Source organism: Hippopotamus amphibius, chromosome 13 (assembly GCF_030028045.1).
Source record: "Hippopotamus amphibius kiboko isolate mHipAmp2 chromosome 13, mHipAmp2.hap2, whole genome shotgun sequence".
Classification (NCBI taxonomy): domain Eukaryota; kingdom Metazoa; phylum Chordata; class Mammalia; order Artiodactyla; family Hippopotamidae; genus Hippopotamus; species Hippopotamus amphibius.
The window spans coordinates 24,742,602-24,768,032 of NC_080198.1; the positions used below are offsets into that span (position 1 = coordinate 24,742,602).

At 40.4% G+C, this 25,431-nt stretch overlaps 1 protein-coding gene across 1 annotated transcript in view; it reads left to right on the top strand.

Moving 5' to 3' along the window:
* Positions 1 to 25,431, top strand: part of ADAMTS9 (ADAM metallopeptidase with thrombospondin type 1 motif 9) — a 168,365-nt gene that overhangs the window by 41,861 nt on the left and 101,073 nt on the right. Inside the window, exons 12-19 of the mRNA XM_057705101.1 lie at positions 4,256 to 4,401; positions 12,732 to 12,913; positions 13,004 to 13,140; positions 14,926 to 15,043; positions 15,293 to 15,388; positions 23,170 to 23,336; positions 23,429 to 23,558; positions 24,133 to 24,259. Of these exons, the coding sequence (XP_057561084.1) occupies positions 4,256 to 4,401; positions 12,732 to 12,913; positions 13,004 to 13,140; positions 14,926 to 15,043; positions 15,293 to 15,388; positions 23,170 to 23,336; positions 23,429 to 23,558; positions 24,133 to 24,259 (1,103 nt within the window). The remainder of the gene's footprint in view (positions 1 to 4,255; positions 4,402 to 12,731; positions 12,914 to 13,003; positions 13,141 to 14,925; positions 15,044 to 15,292; positions 15,389 to 23,169; positions 23,337 to 23,428; positions 23,559 to 24,132; positions 24,260 to 25,431) is intronic.

Sequence of the window (25,431 nt, forward strand, 5' to 3'; positions counted from 1 at the left end):
CAGCAACCCATACAGCTGCTATCAGTTGATGGGATATGACAGTAGACATGGTATCTAGTTGACAGCTTGGTTAGTTGGTAAGTTGGAGCCAGTCAACTATATACTGTATTTAAATTGAATCTGAGCTCAGAAAAATCACTGGTATTGTGTCATGGTTCTTAGTCAATCTGATGTATCCACCTACTATGTCTATTTCTGACACGTTACTGCTCGAAAAGCCATAAGAAGAACTCTCGATCATATGATGAAATGAATGGTATTTAGTAAAATAGTCATGTACAGGCTACCAAGCTCCGTGTAGTACTATGGTATCCCAGTCAATTGTGGAGCAAAGAACTTGTGTCTTTTTCTAATCTGTTTTTGTAACAGAAGCAGAAGATAAGAGATTGCAGGGTAATCTTATACCTGATAAATGGGGAAATTGAGGAAATCTTTCAAAAAACATTTCCCTGTATGCTTTTGTTCAGCAAAAGCAAGAGACATCAAGGCATTCCAAAGGGCAGATTCAGAACACTTTCAGAGAAGCAACTATGCAGAGAACATGATAGGTACATTTTTAGTTTGTTTTAGAAAAGTGGCTTATATTAAAGATGTGCACGTTCATGTGTTTATTCTCCAGAAGAGCATTTATGCATTTTACAAATAAGATGGTGAATATGTTGGCGTAGATGTTCTTTGTGTTTTCCATTTTGCTTTGTTTTCATAGAAATGGCAGTAAAACCTTATCCTTTTTCTCTAGCAGATTCTGACTCCCTTTGCTGCTGGGTTAATTTTTTTTTTCTTTTTCTTCTCTCTGCCCTGCTCCCTCAGCAGTAATCTGTCTTGGGCTGCTGACATGATGTTATTTTGATGAATGACTGTCTCCTGTCACTTTATTTTCTCCATTCTCTTGTTAAGTCCATTAACATTTTCATTTTAACCCTGTTTGTAAATCTGAGGTTTGAAACTCTTGTGTTTTAAGCCTTATTGGGACAAAATTGACTTCCAGATCATTCCTCCAGTCTCTTTTGAAAAAGCATTTATTTAAAATATAATTTAAATCATTCTGGACACTTTTAGGAAAGGCTGACTATATTTTGGCTCTGGCTCCATCAGCTGCTTAATGCTTTGTTATGATGTAATGGCTTTTCCAGTATATAATTATTGTTTGTTCAATTTCCTGGTAAAATAGATTATCTTGATACATATTCACCAAATAGTCCCCATTTGCAGCCTCTGTCACCTCAGCTTCTTCCCCTCTTCCTCTAAGGTTCTCTCTCCCCTTTGAACCCGTGTCAGTGGTCATATCAGTAATAAATGTTTAATTTGCAGATGAGTTTTTTATTAGGTTTTCTTTTTAAAAAGGGACCGTATGAGGACGTTTGAATCCAGTGCTGAATAGCAACACTCTGCTTAACCTATGCCCTTATTCTGCTCTGGTTTATGGTAATACTTAATGAGAATTATGGTTGCTTTGAGGACTGTTTTGTGTGGAGGCAGAGTCTGTAAGAATAGAGAAAGGCCAACAGATTGAAGACTGAAGTGACACGAGGGAAAAATGTATTTACAGACAACTTTTCATTATAAAAGTCCGTGACTAGTCATAGGAGTGTTCTCCTTAGCGTGCAGAATTTATAGAATGTGTATCTGGCATCAAGATTTGATGGCTGGATTTGGGTATCAGCTGTGACCTCATTTGTTAACTAGTTAGGAAGTTTGTTCAGGTCAGACCAAATTATGGTAGTGTAAGCAAATCAGCTCTCTTTCTGACACACACAAAAAGCTAGTCAGAGGCAGGTCATGGAGCTGTGATGGTAGGTCTACAAAATCATCAGAGACCCAGCATCCTAATTTCTTTCTGCTCTACTATCACATGTAAATGGCCAACGTCCTCAAGGTCACAGAATAGCTGCTATAGCTTCAGCTATCAACTCTGAGTCCCAGGCAGAATGAAGCCAAAGGGCAAGGAACAAAGGGGCAAAAGGACCTTCCCAGGAATCTCACCCAACGAATTCTGTTGACATATCTTTGACCATTCCTTTGACCATACAAGAATCTAGGGAAATATAGAGTCTGTTAATAAGGATGAAGGAGAGGATGGATGTTGGGTGTGTCAGCCTCACCTATCCATCTCATTAATCTTGCTTTTAAATTTTGGTCTTTATTTCGATGTCAACAGTTATTCCCATTTGCTCACAGTTGAGAGGCAGCATATGTCACAGCTAAGATTATGCAGTCTGGAGCCAGGTTGTCTGTGTTTCAGTATCAGCCCAGCCCCTTACCAGATGTTTGACATCAGCCTCCCTGTGCCTCCATTTTTTTTTTTTCTGTAGAAATGGGGGTAATAGTGGTACCTATTTTATAGTATTCTGTGAGGATTAAGTAAGTTAATACATACATAGTGCTTAGAACAATGCCTGGCAAATATTAAGTGCTATGTAAATATTTGCTCTTATTATTACAAACCTTATTCAAATTGGAGCTCCTATGTGCTCAGCTGTGTACTACACAGTTTCCATACATTGTCTTATGTTATACTCAAAACAACTTTGGCAGGTAGGTCCCCATCTTTCAGCTATGGAAGTAGAGTTCAGTGACTCACCCGAGTTCACAGATTGTAGAATGGCCACCCTACACCACCAGACTGTTTGCCTGCTAAGCTTTGTCCCCTGAAGATCTGCTCTGTCCACTATGGTAGCCGCTAGCCACACATGACTGGCAAGCATTGAAATGTCAGTCTGAACTGAAATGTGCTAAAATGAAAAGAGACACCAGGTGTTAAAGCTCTAGCATGAAAAAGAAAGTGTAGGAAGAAAATCTTTTTTATAATTTTATGTCAATTTCATGGAGAAAATAGTAATGTCTTAGACATTTTGAGCTAAGTAAAAGATTTTAAAGTTATTTTCAGTGTTCTTTTCACTTATTTTGATGTGGCTGCTACAATTTTTAAAATTACGTATGTGGCGCATGTTACATTCTTATTGGATAGTGGTGCTCTAGAACAAGCTTCCTCTCATTTATTTTATGTGCATATACTCTAAGGAATGTTCAAGACCGCTGTAAAGACAACTGTAAAATGATTTCAGGGAGTGATGTGGTCACCTCTGCCCACATTTCTTGAGTATAGAGTTACCCAGGATTCTTTGGAGGCCGAACCTTTTAAAACTCAGCCAAGCAGCCCAGGGAAAGGGCCATGTCCTCAGATACTCAAGAGGATAATTACAAGGGAGAAGGCAGGGCAGAACAGAGAAAGCCTAACTGTGCTCTTTAAATAATTGTTTGTTCTTTAAATAATTGTTTGCCAAGCCTTTGCTGGGACTGGCCATTGACTGAGGCTTCACCAGCCTCTTATCTGTCCGCTTTCCCCACATGCTTCCCCCACTGCCTGGCCTCTGTGGCCCTCTGCTTCTAACCTGGTCCTCCCTGCAGATAAATCACAGTGGCCACCAGCAGCTCCGCTTCAGAGATCTGAGCGAGCGGCGGGGCGTCACCCTCCTGCCGCCACTGCTGCCCCTCTTCCTTTGTCCATTGCTCAGTGACCTCGGATTTGTGTCAGGGCTTCACACCCCAACAATGGCAGAGGGTTGAAATGGGCTTCTCCACTCCCTTGTCCTGCTGAGGAGTTTTACTTTGTTTTGCTCTAAGCATCATGGCCTTCCTGCTCCAGGCTGAAGAATCTGAAACCATTAGTAACCAAAAAAGCAATAAAGTTTAGGGCTCTCTGTAATGTGTCCGTTTTTGCTTTAGTCTCATCCTGTGTGCTCTACTAGAGTGAGTTTATAGGAATCATGTAAGCTTTTTTTTCCTCTCCCATTGAATTAAAATTGGGCTTTCAAATCTGTGAGGAGCAGTAAAGCATTATATTTTACCAGGCTCACAACATCTCTAGGCTTTGTTAACGGAGATGCGTTATGCAAATCCAGTAACTCATTTTGGCCCCGTCCACAACCAGTAGACAGCCCATTTCCACGCCTCATTTTTCCAAGTATACTAATTGAGTGCTTTGAGGCTGGCCATTGGACTTACCCTGACAGCCTGGAGCCGGCTACTTACTGGCCAGTTTTATTCAAGCCAGTTGTAAATGAAGACACAGCCTAAAATGACTGCCTGAGATTAAAATCCCTACAGTTTCCATTACTCACATAGATGGTAGAATTGCAGCATTTCAAAGCAGCACATGGAAAACAATGAAAGCATGCTATATTTAAAAGGACAGCGGGTCCTACAATATCTCAAGCACCGAGCTCTCCCTCACTGTTCCCCTTATTAAATACAGCACTGCAAGTTTGGATTTTGTGTTCCCAAAGAAATGGAGGTCCCCGTGACTGATGGATCCTGGGGAAGTTGGAGTCACTTTGGAACCTGCTCAAGAACATGTGGAGGGGGCATCAAAACAGCTGTTCGAGAGTGCAACAGACCAGAGTAAGTCCTAGAACTCATTGCTATTATATTTGGGGTAGCAGAGGTCTAACTAGAGGTGCAGCTCGCTTTTTTTCCTGAAGGGAATAATTTAACTGAAGGCGAGTTAAAGAGGTCTTTCCAAATTAAAAAGTGGGTAGACATCTAGAGCTGCCCAGACCAATGGTATCTAAGCTCTATCCCTCTGTATTATTATTTTTCTCCTATGACCCTTTATTATTAAAAGCTTTGTCTGTTAAATGATAGATGCTTTCTGTTGACTTGGTCAACGATTTTGACAGGCATATCTCACTGCCTCCCAGAGCTTGGGATAGCACGCTAATAAAGTGAACAAGTGGATTTTCAGGAGGAGTCAAAGAAATCAGACATTTCCATCCAGATTGTACATAAGTGTATCCTTTCCAGTTAGCTACTGAAATGCTGAAAGGGGACACAGACCCCCAAAGGTGGCATTATTGAACCTCAAGGGACCTGGAACCCTAAGTCAGGATTTACTTTTGGATCAAACTAGTTGTTTTCCAGACTCCTGAGGTCCCATCCCACAACCACTTTTCAGGATAATCCTCAGAATGTGATCATGGCTGTCTCTGTCAGCCAAACCTTGTTGAAATTTACACGTGCAAATGAAGTCCACAGGCTTTTGTCCCCATCTTATCACTATAGCCGTGTCTTTGGGGAGAAGCTATTTATAAGTGGATTTAAAAAGTTGCTGTCTTCATTATAAGGAATGACGTCAAATTTTGTGTGGATCTAAGATGCATAAAGTTTAAAGGAATAGAAAATAATACATGATATTATTGCCATTGAACCTGTATAGCCCAAGAGGTCTTCCCAGATTACTTTTTCGATGTGCAAACTCACAACCATTTTAAAGAACAGCTGCTGTGGGATTATGTAAAAGGGTTTGGCTCAGCAGTAGTCATTTTTTAAAATATTTATTTATTTATTTATTTATTTATTTAGGCTGCACCAAGTCTTAGTTGCAGCATGCGAACTCTTAGCTGCAGCATGCATGCAGGATCTAGTTCCCCAACCATGGATCAAACCCAGGCCCCCTGTGTTGGGAGCTTTGAGTCTTAGCCACTGAACCACCAGGGAAGTCCCAGTACTCATTTATTTTTAACAGCCTACATTAAGGATAGCAGACTGGATTGTAGAGAGACGCAAGCAGGTAGCGGAGCAAAGTGGGCTGGTGTAATAGACTAGGTTGTCCTGCAGAGTGCTGCAGACCAAGGGAGGGGTGCTACTCATGCCCAGAGGATTGTTCATCTATAGGAAAAGGGCCTACTGTTGACAAAGCTTCCAGTTTTTTATAAGGAAAATATGAATTGTGTATGCCAAAAAAGGACATGGCTTTAGCCTGCCGTTGCAAGCCCGGGTCTAAATGAATACTCCGTATAGTCCAAATCACAGATGGTGATCACTTTATTTTAATTTACTTTTGTTCACAGTCCAACATTATCTCATATCCATGTCGTAGTACTCTCTAAGGACAAGTAAAGAGCTATAAGATGTAGACTCTGGTCTGTAAAACTAACACTCTAGCTATGGATATAAACTAATACACATTAGATTTTTCCACAGAGTATATATTTAATATTAGTTTTTAAAATAATATAAATATAGTAGATGCTTTCAAAAAATTCAGATATAAAAGTATATGATATAAAAACTTATTGTCATTATTATTCTTACCCCCTCCTACTCCCCACAGGAAATAACTACTAAAAAAAATTCCTTGTGTGTTATTTCACACTTTTAAAAGAGATTATAGATGTAATACGTATTATAGGAAATAAATATCACATAAAATAAGGGTCATCCGATATTTGTTGTTCCACAACCTGCTTGTTAAAATCAGTTATATATCCTAGCTGCTTGTATTGTTGAAGTTTTAAAGTAAAACATTTTAAGCCAGCAGCAAATGTGATGAATTTTTTTAAAAATTAAAAACTCTTGACTACATTGAGCCAAATTATTATTATTATAGTAAGCTATTATTATCATGAGGGTGTGGATATTGCAAACAGTAGGTACTTTTAACACTTTGACTCAAGAATATTCCATTCAAAGAAGTGTTTGGTCTCTTTTTCTTTCTTTCTTTTTCTTTTCTTTTCTTTTTTTTTTTTTTTTTTGAGACTTAGAGCAATTCTAGAAGTAGTGTGGAAAGTGGAAAGAGATAAATTACTGCATAATTGGAATGGGTCAGACAAAGAAAATCACCCAGTGTAAAGATCTCAGCAGGAAAAGATCTTGAGCTTCAAAGTAAAGCAAAGATCCTCTCACTCAGAAGTTAGGAACCGATCATTAAAGACTTCCATTAGAGGTCCTTGTCCTGGTTGTTTGCTATGGGAGGTTTTAAAATAATACAATCCACCTAGTTGAGTGTCAGTGCTGACATCATTTCATTAAAACTGCTCCAAGTTATTTGCACTTTTGGATGTCCCTGTGAACTGAAGGAGGAGTCTGCCTCTCAAAACTGTGGTTGTGATAGCGCTGGGGGAGTCAATTAGACAAGAGAAAGGGACACCGAAAAGGGAAAAACAGGTACAAATCCTTTTAAAAGCTTGCTCAGAGAAATTTGCAGAGCAGATGGCTCATTATGTAGAATGTGGAAGTAGTTGCTGTCCTGATTCTCAAGAAGTTTGAGAGAATGTACCCCCTCCCCCAATGCTTTTCTCAGTTTGAGGAGCTGTTAGAATATAATGAAGATCTCCATTTTTAGAATCCAAGGTATGCCTCTGTCAAGAACACTGGATTGTTGTGTTTTCACTGCATTCATGTGATTCAAGAATGTATTTATTTAGCATCTGGATACTTTAAGCGATATTTTTAGGTTTTTTTTTTCCTTGAAAGCATCAAGCTAAAAAAGAGAAGCAGCCTGGCCCTGTGCATGGGATTATGGCATACTTGATGAGCAAGCTTTAGAAAGCATATGCTTTCTGATTCCCAATCCCAAAAAAGTTGTTGGTCCCATCTGGTTCACCATCATGAGAATGGAGCCCTAATGTTTTGTCTTTCAATACTTTATTTTTTTTCATCTCATTTTTGACCGATGCCCTACATGTAAGAGAAGCATACGTTCTGGATTGTAAAGATGGTCTCAGTTTACATCTGTTGTCCTGGAGAAGTTATTGGGAGCTTCCCTTTTCATTCTCAAAGTGTCCTGAATTAAACAATTATATGGCCACCTGATCTATAAGAAACACATAATAGAATAAAACTTTAAATCGGAACCACCAAAAACATAACTTGGAGTACCACAACAAGACAAAGCATTGGAAATAGAAGACGCATTACCAGGCCATTGGGCCATGTACTTGTCATTTCATGCTCTAAATTTGGCTCTGAGCTTCCTGGTGGCTGGAACAAAATGGTTTATTAGATCGTTACAGTCCATCAAACTAAAAAATCATGTGAGTTTTTTAGGAAAGACAAAATACTACTTCCTTTGCTTCTATTTTGCTTTTAAATTAGGAGGTAGGTTAAGTTAAAGAATAATAATAAACTCATAGATTTGAGAAAAAGACAAGATTGTAAACTAGGTATTTCCCATTTAGGCTTTGACTGTAGCAACTGCTTGTGAAATCTTCCATGAAAGAGAATAAACATATGTGTGTTTCATCTAAGAAAACCAGCCTCTCATTTGGCTGCAAAGAATGGCAGCTAAGTTTTTCTGAGACACTGAGTTGGATGCATTTATAGATAGTCCCCACCTTATGATGGTTAGACTTAAGATTTCTTTACAGTGGTGCAAAAGTGATACACGTTCAGTAGAAAGAGTGCTTCACATTTTGAATTTTGATATTGGGCTAGTGATGTATAATACAATGCTCTGGCGATGCTGGGCAGTGGCGGCCACTGCAGCTCCCAGGCAGCCACACGCTCATGAGGGTAAACTGAGGGTTTTACACTTACAGCCATTGTGTACCCAGATAACCCTTCTGTTTTTTACTTTCAGTAGAGTCTTCAATACATTATAAGAGATAGTCAATACTTTATTGTAAAATAAGCTTTGTGTTAGATGATTTTGCCAACCATAGGCTAACGTAAGTGTTCCGAGCATATTAAAGGTAGGCTAGGCCACGCTAGGATGTTCAGCAGGTGGGGTATGAAATGCATTTTCGACTTAAGATATATTCAGATTACAGTGGGTTTGTCAGGACATAATCCCATCATAAGTCGAGAAGCCTCTGTCCTTTGAAATATTGAGAATTGGCTGCTGTGGGAGAGCCATTAACTCATGAATGGAGATACCCAGTCCCACAGACTGCCCCACTTGGCAGCATTGTTAATGATTGTTAGTACAGCTCCCTGGCCCTCCCATCTGATCCTCGAATGGCCTTTCAGCATCCTCCATAATGGGTCATTAGACCCCTTCTTAAAATCCTCCAAATGCAGAAAACACACCACCTTCTCAGGTTGCCTATTGCATTGCTAGAAATTGCATTCTTGTGCTAAACCTAATTCATTGTAAATAAACATAGATGTTGAGATTTCAGTTCAAACCCATTTGCAGACCAAAGTTTAGCTTTCCTGAGGGTAGAATGCCCCTGCGATGATCTTTGTAAAAATTCTTTCATAGCTTTGGCCATGCAGCATCGTGAATTTTCTTTGTATATAGGCTTCAACTTGCCTATGCTGAATATAGTTACTTTCATAATCAGTAATTTCCTTAAGTCGTTTCCATCCCTATTTGACAAGCATTATTTTAAAAGATCTTAGTAATTGGAAAATGTGACTAATATTATTTTTAAAGTTATGTTTTCTATAATTTTTAGCATTTGCCTATATGGGAAAAAAAAAACCCATCCAGCTAAATTATTAAATTAAAACATGAATTTTTCCATGCTGAAAGGTAAGTTCAGTTGGCTAAGGCCCTCCTCATTACACAGAACATGCAAATCAGGCAGAGATCCTGATGTCTAGGATATTTAAAGAGCCATATATTTCTAAAGGACAAATTTATGCTTATTCATAAAATGTCATTTGCCTTTAGGTAAAAAGCAAATAAAGTCATAGAATGAGTTTTGAAATGGAAGGAGACCTGTCTCAAGAGAGGCAGTGTGAGGGAGAGGCCAGATCATAGGCTTTGGGTGAGAGAGACCTGCCTTGGTCTCTCAGCCAGTGTGTCTCACTTAACTGGTATGTGACCTTACCAGGTTACTTAACATTTCTGAACCCAGTTCAAGCAAGGGTTCAGAAACAAGGATGCCACTGCCTACCACAAAGGATGGCTGTGCACAGTCAGTGAGTGAACTTGGAAAGCGACATGGTGCACTATACACTAGACTAGCTCAGGGGTCAGCAAACTTTATCTGTAAAGGGCCAGATAATAAATATCTTAGATTTTGTGGGCTACAGGATGTCTGTCCCTACTCTTCAACTTTGCTGGTGTAGTGAAAAACATATGGGGACAATGTGTAAAGAGTGGGTGTGGCTATGTTTTATTTATGGACATGGAAATTTGAATTTCATATAATTATTATGTGAATCAAAGTATTCTTTTTATTTATTTCTAAATTATTTTAGAGTGTAAAAACTATTCTTATCTCACTGGCCATGGAAGAACAGGCAGTAGGCCGGATTTGGCCCACGGGCTGTAGTTTACAGACCCTTGTAATAGCTAAACATTTAGTGTGTGGCTGGCCTTGTCCAAGTGCTTTGAGTCTATTAACCCATTTACCTTCACTCAGCCCGTGAAGTAGATATTAGCATCACCTGTCTTTTATGGATATGGAAACTGAGGCTTAGAGAGATTGAGCGATTGGCCTAAGATTGCACCATGGTTAAGAAGCAGGGCTGGGATTCAAACCCTCTGTTTCCAGAGTCTGTATCTATAACCTTCAGCAATGTTTCCTTTTACATGGAATGTTTTTTGTGTTCTTTATTTTTTAAAATGTCGTTTATAAAAATAAATCGCAAAATGCTCTTTGCCATTTGATAGTGTTCAAAGCAAGCAAAGGTGGATTCTGTTACCATGTGAAGCAGGAAGCCACCTGCAAATGTTGACTATTTGCTGCCCAAGGAACTGCTGCTCTTGATCAATTTCAAGAGCCAGAAAAGACTCCTTACATAAGAGAACCAAAAGGAAAAAAATCAACTGAAAAAAAAATTTCAAATATGAGTTACTTTCAGGCAACCGGTAAATGATATGATGGATCCACTATAGTTAATTGAGATGTTTAAAAAGATTCCACGAAGATCATTTCAATTTGAGAAAAAATTGAAAGGGGTCTTCCTTGTAGAAGGAAAAACAGGCTTTACAGCTATATGGGCCTGATCTGTTATTCATGTGTCATCAGTGATATTTTATACAGGCGACTGGGGTGCTTTGGTACTGAGAGAAGAACTTGGTATCCAGGAAACCAAGGCTATACCTCTAAATGGCACCGAAAAAGAAAAAGACAGGACTCTGAACCATAGCTCCTGGATAGTTAAGCAGAAAGAGCACAGAAGGAGAACCTGGGAAGCTTAAATTCCAATCCTGTCTCTGTTCTTTAAGTAGCTGTGTTACCTTGGGCAAAGTCCTTAACTTCTCTGAACCTTCCATCCCTTGGTATAAAAGTACCTCAGCTGACCTCCCCTTGGGCAAGATATGAGTGAGTTTGGGCGAGACAAGCACACAAGGCAGATCTAAATCACAAGGGCTTAATGGGGAAAGAATCAGACATAGATACTTGTGGGTTATGTGCCATTTCGGATCCCTAGAGGCAGTCTTCTTCATGATAAATAACAATGAATACTTATCAGATTCCTTGCTGAGTTCCTAGTTTATAACAAGCCTTTCAGGCGCACAGTATCATCTCTATTTACATGTACAGAATGAAGCTCATGGAGGCCAGGTGACTCACACAAAGTTACCCAGCTTGTAACTGCAAAGCCCATGCTCTTACCTCTCTCTGCAAATCTTTGGTAGAGAGCACAGGTTTCTAACAGCATCATGGCCAGGCAGCACTTCTGAGATTCAGGCGCGCTGCAGTACCACTGAGACCTGCCTCCCAGTGCACACATCATAGTTCAGATTTGGTATTCAAAACAAACTGCTGAATTGGGTGGGATTAGGTGGGATTGCACTGACATATAACATCATGGTCGCTAACATTTTTAGGCATCTGCTGTGTGTACTCAGTGAAGAGGAAAACTGAAGCTCTGCGAGGCTGAGAACTCTGTCTAAGGTCACACAGGAGGGTAGGGCCAAGATAGGAAGCCACATCCAGCTCTAGAGCCTTATGGGCTCGGCTGGACTGCCCCTCATTCTGCCTTTTATGGTCATGGATGTATTTCCCATTCGCCAAGCCCTGTTTTAACAAAACAAAGCAAAAAACACTTCTTATGGTCCAAATTACTCTGAAAGAATAACTCTGAAGACAAAAGGTAGAAATCTTTCAGTTTGAGAGGTGCCCTAGAATAGCTGTGGTATCTGAGGTACTCCAGCCCTGAGTGGGTGGGTCTGATTTCCTCTGATTCTGTGATCTTCCCGTTTCTGTGATGCACTTGGCAAGCTGTTGACTGCTGGGAGATGGGTTGTATAATTTACTCTCTGGGTCACATCTGGAAAATCCATGAGCAGGGTTGCATGCTGAGATTAAATTTGCATTGTGATGCTTTGCAAGGCGTCCTCCATCCTCTTGTTACATGAAAGTTAATGAAACCAGTACACGGTCTCCTGCTTCTCCTATTTAGTCAAAATATGAGCACATCTTATCCCATCTTATTTGTAAAACAAAGCAAAAACAGTGGTCATGCAGGGAGAGAGAGAGGAAGAGAGAAGAAGGACAGAAATGAATAGAAATAGAAGGGTGCAAGTTTTAGGATGATCGCCCATGAGAGTACCATGGTATGGGAAGGTAGACAGGAGCGTTCCAAGTACTCATTTGTATCTTTCACCTTCTGTGTTTTTAAAACTGAAGGACTGTGGATCTTCAGGTGAAGGAGGACAGAAAATGGCCTAATAGACCCCAGGCTTTATATTTCAAACTTTAAGTTAAATGCTCACCCATTTTATCCTCAAAACAGCCTTACCAAATGGTGCCTTCTCATCCTACACATGGAAGGGCTGAGGCTTGAGGATGTTCAGTGACTGGCCCAAGACTGTACACTTAATGATATTGAAGGCAGAGTTCAAACCCAGATTCCAGAGTTTGCCCTGGCCCCTGTCACTGACCACTTCACATTTGCTTCCCTCAAAGACAGGAGGCCACATTATAACACATGACATTGTAATACATTAGAGAAATACATTATAATATAGCGTGTGTGTTCTTTACATTACAAAGTAATGGGGAGAAATACATTATACGACAGCATGTGTGTTCTTTACCGTTTCTCAGGCCAAAAAATGGTGGGAAGTACTGTGTAGGGCGCAGAATGAAATTTAAGTCCTGCAACACGGAGCCATGTCCCAAACAGAAGCGAGACTTCCGAGATGAACAGTGTGCTCACTTTGACGGAAAGCATTTCAACATCAACGGTCTGCTTCCGAACGTGCGCTGGGTCCCGAAGTACAGTGGAAGTAAGTGCATCTGGGGAGGCGCTCATGACTGGCAGAATGGCACGGGGTCCAGGCACGACAGTCACGTTGCATGGTGTTTCTCCTGTCTAGTTTTGATGAAGGACCGCTGCAAGCTGTTCTGCAGGGTGGCGGGGAACACGGCCTACTATCAGCTCCGTGACAGGGTGGTAGATGGAACTCCGTGTGGCCAGGACACCAATGACATCTGTGTCCAAGGCCTTTGCCGGGTGAGTCCCAGATGGCGTTTTCTTCCCTGTGTCGTCTTGCTGCCAAGCTGTGATGTGTGGCTTCCTTGATAGAATAGCAGCTGCTAGTGTTTGTGCATTATCTCCGGGGCAGTGGTTCTCAAAGTGTGGCCCCCCGGACCAGCATCAGCACCACCTGATTCTTTTTTTTCTTTATGTTTTATTTGATTTGATTTAATTTTTAATTGAAGTATAATTGATTTACAATGTTGTGTTAGTTTCAGGTGTACAGCAGAGTGATGCAATTATATGTCTGTGTATGTATATGTGTGTGTGTGTGTATATATGTATTCTTTTTCAGATTATTTCCCCTTACAGATTATTACAAAACATGCCTGTGCTATACAGTAGGTCCTTGTTAGTTATCTATTTTCTATATAGTAGTGTGTATCTGTTAATCCCAAACTCCTAATTTATCCCTCCCAGGACCACCTGATTTCTGATGCATGCCGAAGTTTGAGAACCACTGCCCTAGATTTTTCTGACACTCTCTGTGGGGGTCTGCAAAAAACCTCCCTGTGAAGATTTATTATAATTGACACACATACACACTTCTTTACCTTAACCACAGTGCATGAGATTAAACCCAAAAGCTTCCTGACAGTAAGTTTTATAGATTGAATAACTCTGCTTCAAAAAGATGTTATAAGGAAAAGCCAGCCTCAGATTTCTGATTGAAGCAGGATAACTTAAACCAAAGACATACCTGCAAATTATTCTTGGGAGGGAAATTAAGACCCTTCTGGCATATGGGAAAGCATCAGAGCACTGATTTCTCAAGGGCTTGGCACCATTTCCCTGCTCTCACCAGTCAGAAATCACCCCTCACAGCCAGGCTCTGAGATGATGTATTTGTTCTTTGCACGGGGTCCAGGGTGCGTTGGAGCTCCTCATTGGTAGCATTTGACTGAAGAGCCCCTGTGAGCTTCACCCGCCTCCTGACCTATAGCTACAGCGTGGACTTCCTTGTCAGTCCATGCTAGAGCAAAACACTGAGTTTCTCTCAAAGACTAGTTCATTCAAAGGAACACAATAGATGAGGATGTGAACTCTGTCCTCTGGGTCTTCTGGTGATTGCCAGTGTCCTTTTCAGACCCCAGTCTGCACTGCTGCATTGCATTAAGATGTGAAGAAATTAAAGAGGCCACTTGGAGCCTGAGGCCTCAGCCTGGCAGCCTGCAGTCATGCTTTGTCCTCCATTCATAGCCAGTGTTTAAATATAGAGAATTTCACATAAAATTAGATTTTCCAGTTCTTCTTGAGAAATTGGGAAATGTCAACACTGGGCTCCTATTTCTGCATGCAGCAGTAGCCTGGAGTGGACAGCGGCTGCTCCCTTAGGATGGAGTGTGAGCTCTTTAATGAGATACAGTCCTCAACCCCTTTTTTTTTTTTCATTCCTGAGCTATTTTTCTCATTTACTGTACTTTACTTGTAGACTAGTGCTTCTCAAACTTCAGTCTGTAGATGAAGCACCTAAGGGGTTTTATTAACATGCCAGAAAGTCTACTCTGACTCAGTACACCTGGGTGGGGCCTAAGATTCTGCATCCCCAACATCACTGAGAGTGCCCATGGCTGATGGTCCAAGGACCACATTTTCCCACAGCAAGGCTAAAGACAATTTGAGTTCCCAGCCCTTGAAAGTTTAAAGAGACTTAAAAGGTTTTGTCATTTTGAATGCACCTCATTCAAAGAAACACATTACTTATCATTTTATAATCTCTCTAATACTTACCATGTATTTCAACTGTTTTCTTTTTAAAAGCAAGCTGGATGCGATCATGTTTTAAACTCAAAAGCCCGGAGAGATAAATGTGGGGTTTGTGGTGGCGATAATTCTTCGTGCAAAACAGTGGCAGGAACATTTAATACAGTACATTATGGTAAGAATTTGTTCCTAAGAACCATGAGAAGGAAAATGGTCAAAGTGTAAACATTGTTAACCACATGTAATATGTAAAAGTATTCATGTCAAGTGTAAAATCAGTCTTGATAAGGTACATTACCCATCTGGCTGTAAGGCACCTAATGGTGAGAATTATATTATATTCCTTTGTTGCCACCTTTTACGCCATGCTTAGAGAAGATGAACCAATCTGTGGAATGCTCAATTTCTGCTCAATTCTTTTCAGGTTACAATATTGTCGTCCGAATTCCAGCTGGTGCTACCAATATCGATGTGCGGCAGCACAGTTTCTCAGGGAAGTCAGAGGATGATAACTACTTAGGTGAGATGAGTGCCCCCTGCCATTTGCAGGAATTCTGGTTCTCTGGAGCAGCTGACAGAGGCTACTTCCTTTCCCCTATAGCAGGTGGAGAGCTTTCAGATGTCATGTATTTTCATAAAAGAAGTTGCTCTTGAAACTCATTATTTTATTTCTCCCTCATACATTATACCCTCAGCGTATTGATTTAAGAGTTGTGTAGTTATACTAGTCAATAGCAAGGAATTGACTCCAGATCTTAGAAAATAGGCCCCAAATCAGATTTTGAAAGTATCTGCCATGTAAGTTAAGCCTAAAATCATTGCTCTCTTTGAGTCTTAAAAACAAACAAACAAAAATCTGTCCTTTGGGTAACTGACATGCCAGTGTTTTAGTAGAGGTGTCAGTTGATTTAACCGATAGCGGACCACAGGTGGACTTATTCAGTGTTTCATTATGCCCGGTCATTCTGAAAAGTTCTCTACTAGCAATATTTTTCTTATGTCACTGCTAACATGGCCCATCTTGTTGCTTTGTAGATCCTTCATTCTACTCTCACCATGGCCAGGCACAAGATTAATTCATCTCTCTTCCTGTTTTCACACCGCAACTCACCAACAATGCTGTGTTCATTTTTAGCTGTTTGCTCAGCTCAGTCCCACTTCAGTTTATCATTCTGTAAACTTCCATAAGTGATTAGGAAATTTGCCTGATTATTTTTAATTAAAAAAAAGGACATGGGGACTGGGGTAATGACAGAAAGGGATTTAGCTGGTCACCTTGCACAACCAGACTCTTCTTAGCTGTGAAAAGCAGCACGACTTGTACTCAGATCTAGAAGAAATCAGGGAAGTCTTGCTGGGCAGTCAATTTTTAAAAGAAATGAGTGGACTTTCTTACAATGTCCAGGCAGGGACTCTATCCATCTGAATACAGACTCTGCAGAGACTTACTCCAAACATCTGGACATACTGAGTTAGTAAATGAGAATTTGTTGAATTAAATTAGAATCTGTATCTATATTTTCGAATGTCTGCATGAGATTATTTATAGATAGATAATGATCCTTTAGCCAAGTGTGCTAATCAAGTACAACATTTACACATGCCTCTAATGTAGCATTTTCTGCAATATCTCATCATTCATTTAGTCAGCCACTTATTTAATATGTGCCAGGCCCTGTTCTAGGCACAATGAACATAACAGAACAAAAACATTTAAAAAATAAAATAACAATTTGTCTTCTTAGTACTTTTTAGTGGGAGAAGATAGACAATAAACAATAGAGAAGCAAACTTTTAGAAGGTAATAAGTAAAATTAGAAAACAGAGCAGCATAAAGAAAATTGGGGTACTGAGGGTGGGCGAGAACAGTGGAGTTAAAATGCTTTCATTGTAGCAAGAGATAAGGGATATCAAGGGGAAGAACAGTCCAGGCAGAGGGAACAGCCAGTGCAAAATCCTCAAAACAGGAATATGTCTAGTTTGTTCCAAGGACAGAGGGAGGCCAGTGTGACTGGAGCTTTGTGAACACAGAAGAGAGTCCTAGATGAGATCCAACAGGTATCAGGACTAGATCATATAGGGCCATATTACCATTCAAAGGACTTGAACTCTGGGAGGCAAGGGTAGCTACTAAAGGTTTTGAACCAAGGAGTAACATGATATATAATCATATTTATATTTTTAAAAGAGTACCCTGGCTGTTATGTTGAGGATAGATGGAGTCAGGGGGAAAGGTGCAGGGTAGAAACAGGAAGACTGGTTAGGACGTTATTGCGATAATCAAAGAGAGAGATGCTGGCAGCTTGGCCCCAACTGGGAGCAGTGGAGTTGGCAGGACATCGTCAAATTCTGAATCTTTTGAATGTGGAGCCGTTATGATTATTTGGGTCGAATATGGTGTATGAGAGGAAAAGAAGGGTCAAGGGTGACTCTACCATTTTGACCTGAGCAGCTGAAAGGATGGAGTCACCATCAACTCAGATGAGACTTGTTCCTTGTTTATCCATGTGACCACGAGTGTTTTAGGGTCAGAAGCTGTATCTTTGTATCTTTAGCTCCTGATGTGATGCCTTCACATGATATAACTAAGTACGTAATGACTGAGTTATTGAATAATAATTATTGCTTATGCTGTCTTTACGGAGTACCTACCATGGCTTAACGTGGGAAGGAATTACAGTGGAAACAGAGAGAATCATAACTTCTTTTAAATACTATAAAATCTTACTTGGAATCAATTCTCAGTGGTTGTATCAGCTTTTCCTCACCCTAAATATTCAAATGAGAGATACCTTTCAAAACAGTTAACAAAGTTCTTGGGGACTCTTTCCAAATTATTTTTGGGAAATGCCACATTTCTCCTTCAACCACTGTGCAAAATGGATCAAGCATTTTTCTTCGTAGACTGGGTTATAAATTAGAGCCTGTGACTGCTGTGGCCTTAATACTTCCTAATTAAATCCAGCAGCTTTGCATGTAACCTCATTATTGGTTAATTTCCCGAGAGCCAAACGCCATGTTGAGCTGTTCCTTTCTTCTCCTCGAAAAGGAGGATTCTCCACTCTTCTTCTTCTTGGAAAAAATAATCTCCTTCCAGGCAGTGGCTTCAGTTCAGTTCAACTTCATCAACCAGGTCAGGTGCCTGAACTGGGGAGGGCCTTCTGATATCCTTTTATTTCTCACTAGAGGTTTCTTAATCTCCTTGTAAAGAATGAAAGCAAAATTAAAGAAGATTTGTCATCTGGAGCAGACAGTCTGAGGTAATCGTGGCTCTTTAATGGAATATTATGGGAAAGTTACCTGTTGGCCAAAGAACGTCTCTCTGGAAGCAAATGAAAAGTGCAAGCAAAGATGGCGAGTCACAGTTCACTGAGTGTGAAGGTCAAGACCCCAGAGCCTTTGAACCTTACAGTGGTTTCTTAACAAGTTAGGAGGAATATGATGTTGTCATCAAATCTGGCGTGTGTAAATGTTTACTCTTGGCTTGAAGGAAGGCGCAGCAAATGCTTTAACAAGATATTAAAGCCCCCAGTTGAGTCTTGCTGGAGTCCAGTCCCAGCTGTTCAATTGCTAAGCGATCGTCATCCTTATCCCTCATATTTTTTTTTTCAAGGTCAGTCAAGCCATACTTTTTTCGCATGTGTTGGTGAAGAAGCAGTTTCCAGGAGAGAGTGCATTTGTAGCAACCCAGCTCTGATGGGTGAAATGGGGGGGAAACCAACCCAGGAAATTAGCTCCCTAATCGCATTAGTGGGAGGTTGGGCAGTAGACTGTTGTTTTCAGGAAACTATTTATTTCACAAGGTACCGAAGCAGAAAGTCTGTGTGTCAAAGGTCGTCCTTTCAGCATAGACCGCTCCCTCCTGTTGGGTTAAAGCCAAGTTACACCCAGTGCCACCATGTTCGTATTTCTTTAGGAGAAAAAGGAGCCATTTCCATGGTGCTTATTTGTCTCCAGGATACTTAGCCCTTGATGAATGGTGGCAGTGGGAAGACAGGAATCGATTCAGTTCAAGATAAAGCAAGAACTCCATTTCACCTGATGACTCCTATCTCCTTTCCTACTCACCATCTCCTGGGACAAGGAGCATGCAATGAAGGGTGAAATGCCCCCAAGTCAGCATAAGCCTGAGAGGAAGCCTGGAGACGTTGGAAAGGAGCCCCAGAATTAACCTAGGATAGACGATTCCATTTTGAATACAGACAGAGCTGAATTATTGCTTAATTTATGGAACCGGCCTTGTGACATGTCATTTCCCCCCTTGTAGTGAAACATCAGTTGGGTAGCTAGCACGCGACTTCACTTGAAAGAACTGGGTGATTTTATTGGCAGCACATCCTGCCACCACCATGTAAGTGACCCCCATTAGGAGGCAGCCTCACGAGGCCTGAGATGCCACGGAAACAACCTCGTCTCCAACCAGCGACCCACTGAAACTCCTGCATCTTGCATAGCCGGTGGGTCTCACACTGCAGGAGCTGCAGGGGAGACAAGGTTTTCAGAGGTTATACTGATAGGGAAACAGTTACGTGGCTGGAAGCTCTCTGTTCTCCTTGTCATGAGTGTCAGTTTCAGTCAATCACTTGTTCTTTCAGCATTGTTCATTGAGCACCTACTATGGGCTGGGATCTTTCTTAGGCATATAAAAGTACATTTTTAAATGTTGGCGTTACTTGAAGAGGCTCATGCAGTCTAGTGAAACAAACAACTTAAATTTTTAGAAATCTGTATCTAAACATAATTGCTTTCAGTTTGTACATAAGATAAAGAATGCCTGAATTCATTCGCTCCTTTAATGGACATTTGTTGAACAACTTCTTGGAAAACTTTAGTGGTTCACAGGCTCTGGAGACAGACTTCCATGATTACAGACTTCCACCCGGCCTCAGAAAATATTTTAACAATGTTTAAGGCATGCTCTTCTTATTCATGAATGAAGCAAATATAAAAGTATGATGAGGAGACAATGCATTTCAAGGCATTTTTGATCTGCCGGCTACCAAATCCTGTATGCACTGTCTTGTTTAATGTTCATAACAATCCTGTAAGAAATCCGTTATACGGAGGACAAAGCTGAGGCTTAGAGAGGCTGAGTAGCTTACCCAAGGTCACACGGACAGAAAGTGGGAAGAATTAAAATCCTTATTGGTCTGACTTCAGACCCTATGCCCTTAACCACTTCAGTTTACTACATCCATATAGAAAAATGTGTAGCTGATCTGGGGATGAACATGACTGGAAGTTGAGGTTTATTGGTGGGAGTGAATGGTGAGGTTGGAAGAATAGGTCAAATAAGATTTGTAAAGATGCAGGAAGGTGATGCTAAGGAGTTTGAACTACGTTCTGTCGGTAGTAGGGACAATCACAGGATTTTTAATCAAAAAGAAGCAGCTTAGATCTTGGATTGCCTTTTTTAAAAATATTATCTTTTTAAAAGCTTTTTTCCTGTGTTACCACACTCTTCCCAACCATTTCAAATGAAGGCATCTTATTCTTACCTCAGAGCCAAGATGGGGCTTATAAGGGTAGGAATTCTGGTAGGTGAAGTACCAATGTAGGGACCAAATTTGATACAGCTAATTCCTGATCCTGCAAAGAGCAGTCCTTGCATCAATGTAGTGCCCACCTGGGTGAACTCTGGGAGGTTTCCACATCCACGAAAACAAGGACCCTGCTGTTAGTGAGCCACAGGGAACGTTTAGAGCTTCATTGCAGCCCTCAATTTCCACATAAGAGTATGATATCCACTTTCCCTAAACCCTCTCAACCTCCTCTACACGCGCATTGCTTCTGTACTGCATGGTGGAAGACAGTGCATCACTGCATCAATGAAAGACAGGTTAGAATCTGGCAGATACCTAAGATAACTTGGCTCTTCCCCTTCCCACAGCCAAGACAGATGACACAATGCTGCTAAGACATGATGCTATCAAGGAATCCTGTTCTGCATAGTTTCTTGAATGGCTAGTACCAAATGATTGACATTGGTGTCTGGGAGGAAACCTATTTGCCAACCTTGAGTTAAATTTCTACATTCCTTTTATTCACATAAATACATGGCCTGTGTATTTCAAGGGTTCCCTCCCTGCTAAGATTTGCTAATCATGCACAACTTACAGAAGATAAGGGGCTTCTTTCTAATATTTTGTTCAGTGCTCAAATGTTTATTAGTTCTGCTTTTGTTAGTACTTGCTACATGTCAAGCTCAAAATATGAGAGAATTCATTATTCAAAGAGAAGTAGTAATGGGGAAAAAAAGTGGTACTTAAAATAAAACCAAACTTTTATAGTAAATACTTGGGAGGAAGATATGACTGGAATATGATTTGATTTTATCATGATATAATTGGGATTTTATCTTGAGAAATTAATCAAAAAGTATGAAAATAAATTTTATTTTTTATTACGTTCAACAAAATTGTATTTTGATTTTAATCATGCCCAGGTTTTTAGAATGGAAAATAAGCCAATTGGTAAATATTTTTGCCTAAGTTTTCCAGTCAAGTCATTTGATAGCAAAGTAGTATATTCTTTGCTTAAAGTTTGAATTTAACAGTAAAATCTAAAAAGGAATCATTTTTTTTAAAAAGCTTCCTGAGGTTTTTATTCACTTTCTCAATAGTCTCTCTTGACACCTGGATAACTAAATTATTCCATGTGAAGCAGCTGTTATCTCGTCTTCTTTGTCCATTTCCTTTCCTTTTCTTAAATTTCTAACTGGTCTAACTCTGTCATGTTTCAGCTGGCCAGTGTTTTTTTGGCATTTGACTCAAGCCGTTCTGTAACATTACTTTTTCAGCTTCACTGATTGTTTCATCTTTTGCAAGATTTGCAGTAGATTCATTCCCCAAAAAAACTATTTTTTGAGCATCTACCCCATATGTTCTTTCAGAAGCTGAAATATAGCTGTGAATAAAATAGTGCAAAAATCCTTGCTTACTTTCCTGTTTGGGGAGAGAGAGCATAAACAGAGTGCTATGGAGAAAAATTAAGGTGGGAAATGGGGTAAGAAGTATGGAATCTGTGCCACCAGTGGGAGGGGTTTGCAGTTTTAAAAAGAATGGTCTGAGTAGGTTTTACCATGTAGCAAATTATCTTAAGATCTAATGGCTTACAGCAGTAAGTATATATAATATCCCAGTTTCTGTGTGTCTTGAATGTGGGAGCAGCATAGCTGGGTATTTCTTGCTTGAGGTCTTTTCTAAAGTGGCTGTGAAGACTTCAGTTAAGGCTGTGATCCGAAAGCTTGACTGGGGCTAGCAGATCCACTTACCAGATGCTTCACTTAGATACTATTGGCAGAAGGCTTTGGTTCCTCGCTGCTTTTTGCAAGAGGCCTCTCAGGGAGGCTGCTTAAGAATCTTTACAGCATGGCAGCTGGCTTCTCCCAAAGCCAGAGACTCAAGAAAGAGCAAGGTGGAGCCCTAATGCCTTTGACCTGGCCTTGGAAGTCACAGTATCCTAGCGATTACACAGTCAGAGCTACTCAGTGTGGGAGGGGACAACACAAGGTGTGACTATCAAAAGGCAAGGATCACTGGGGGCTTTTTGGAGGCTGGCTACCTCAGTGAGCCTCGCCAAAGAAGTGATATTTGAGCACCATATTGGCTATGGATTTTCACATTTCAACATCTGTCTAAACAAAGAAAACTAAGAAAGATTCAATAGGTTCAACTAATCCTCATATGAAATAGAAACCATTATTTGTGTGGGAATCAATTTTGTAAACGTTCATTTTATTACTACATATTTTTAAATCATAACAATTTTTTTAAATTGGGGTAACGTTGGTTTATAACACTATGTAAGTTTCACATGTATAACATTTTATTTCTACTTCTGTATACACCACAGCTTGCTCACCACTAAAAGTTTAGTTTCCATCCATCACCATCCAGTTAATCTTCTTTATCTTTTTTTGCTCTCCCTCCCCCCCCCCCCCCCACTGTGGTAACCACAGCTCATTGCTGCCATCTGTGATCCTGTAATTGCAGAGCTTGTATCACAAACCCCAGGCTAATTAGCATGCTTGTATTATATTTCAGCTATTTTTCAAAGACACCATGAAGGGCAGGTGTTTTTATCTCTACTTTAGAGATAACGAAATCAAGACCAAGAGTAAGAAAGTGATGTCCCAAGGCCACAAAGCTGGCAACTGGCAAAGCTCAGATTGAGCCTGTGCGTGTCTGGCTGAAAAGTCCACATTCTTTGTACTCTTACTCTCTGCCTACTAAAGTATTATTTCATTTTGCAAACAGGAAAATGGCAGCAAATCAATGAATGTTCTTTTCTCATCTCCAGCTTTATCAGGCAGTAAAGGAGAATTCTTGCTCAATGGAGACTTTGTTGTCACAATGTCCAAAAGGGAAATCCGTGTTGGGAATGCCGTGATAGAATACAGCGGGTCCGACAATGTCGTGGAAAGAATTAACTGCACAGATCGCATTGAACAAGAACTTTTGCTTCAGGTAAAAACATGGCCATGAGCCCATGCCCCTTTTCTGACTCCAAGAACCGCTAGGCCCACACGCACCCTCTCCATTTTGTCTTCACATCCCAGGTATTATCGGTGGGAAAGTTATACAACCCCGATGTGCGCTATTCTTTCAATATTCCAATTGAAGACAAACCCCAGCAGTTTTACTGGAACAGTCATGGACCCTGGCAAGCATGCAGCAAACCCTGCCAAGGTATCTACTTTTATGTTGAGTTTGTGGGATTCGGGTGTTTTTTAATTCTTTTTTTGGAAGCAGCCAAATACATGCAATCCATAAACCTTTCTATCTGTATGCATTTTCTAATTTTTCTCTGCATCTATCTGGTCACTTGGGGCTGGCAAGTTGAGCTGTTTAAGGGATTGAGGATATATTAGGGTTCCTCATCATATGTGAAGCAAAATGAGCTCTGCCAAATTGATTTTCCAGAAACATAGATTTAGTAGTCATATGCGATCTATCTTGTTTCCTTTTGTCTAAATTATGAATTGGCAAACTATAGCTAGTGGGCCAAATCCAGCCCACTTCCTGCTTTTATATATAAACTTTTATTGGAACACAGTCACACCAATTTTTTACATATCATCTATAAGTGGCTGCTTTTGCCCTATTACAAGAGTTCAGTGGTTGCGACAGAGGTCATATGGCCCACAAATCTGAAAATATTGACCATCTAACCCTTTACAGAAAATGTGTGCCAGTCCCTGGTCTAAATAGTTTATGGAATCGGCTACTTTGTCTGAATAATTTTTTTTTCCTCCTTGCTTAGGGGAGCGGAAAAGAAAACCTGTTTGCACCAGGGAATCTGATCAGCTTACAGTTTCTGATCAAAGATGTGATTGGCTGCCCCAGCCAGCACCCATCACTGAACCCTGCGGCACAGACTGTGACCTGAGGTGAGGCCAGTGTTTTCCTCATGGTCTTTAGTACTGAGTTGTGAGGGTTTTGTAGGAGGTCTCTGCACACGAGGAGCCGGTGTGGATGTTAGTCTTTAGACCCCCTCCCTGCCTTGTGTTTCAGTAAAATAAGCTTTCGCCAATTCTCCATCCCTCTGAAACTGATTATCTCAGACATATGCCTGCAGATTTCTTATTCTCCTCCTAAGAATTAAAAATAGTTGATAGAGTGTGGCACTTGCCCCCAAAAGTTCTCATTTGACCCTCACAACTCACTGCATAGGTATTATTGTGATTGAATCACATTGAATGCAAAAGTTTGTTTTGAAAGGCAGCAGAAAAGGGGGTACCTCATCCATCAAAGTACCTATAATGCTCTGTATCCACCCAGAGTGTTTATCACCCGGTGTAAGAACTTTTACATATGTGAAAGTTGCAAGGCACTAAGGTAGAGTCGTGGAAGGAACTAGAAGAAAATTTATGTACAGATGTCTAGATATGCACACGGTTCTGTATTTAAGAAAAGTGTGAGATCTGAGGCAACAAATGGTGAGTGATTAGAGAATTAAAAAGCTTTTCTATTTTCCTGCAATCGACTGTGTCATGTTTGAATATTCAGCAGCGTGGGGGTTGCGTGCATAGTCTGCATGTCAGTTAAATGCAGGTAAGATGAATTGGTGCTTTATCCTCCTTTTGCAGAAGAAATTATCAGCAAGGAATGGTTTGGGAAATTGTTAAAGTCTCATCATTCATAAGTAGCAAAGTGAATACGTAAACATTTTGCAGGCTCTGCATCACTATGCCAAATCCTATCAAGTGGCGTTGTCAGCCTCTAGGGCTGGGGTAAGGATTATTAGGCACTCTCAAGGCTCTGAGAGAAGAGAGCAGTGCTATGATCAACTAGTAATGTCTGTCGTGGGGGGGGGGGGTGGCACAAGTGCCACATCTTTGCCAATCATGACCTGAAAGCTCTGACTTCAAAGCCCTGTCTTCTTTCTACCCCACTGCACTTCTTCTCCAAAAAGTCTTTATAGAAAATAAATGAAAAACAAAATAGGATGTTAAAGGGCACATATTTATACTAGGCAGTATTAATTCACGTTTTAAGTAATGTTCACATAAACCCATTGCTTCGTCCAGTGGAGTTAAATTACTTAAAGTAGACTTAAGGT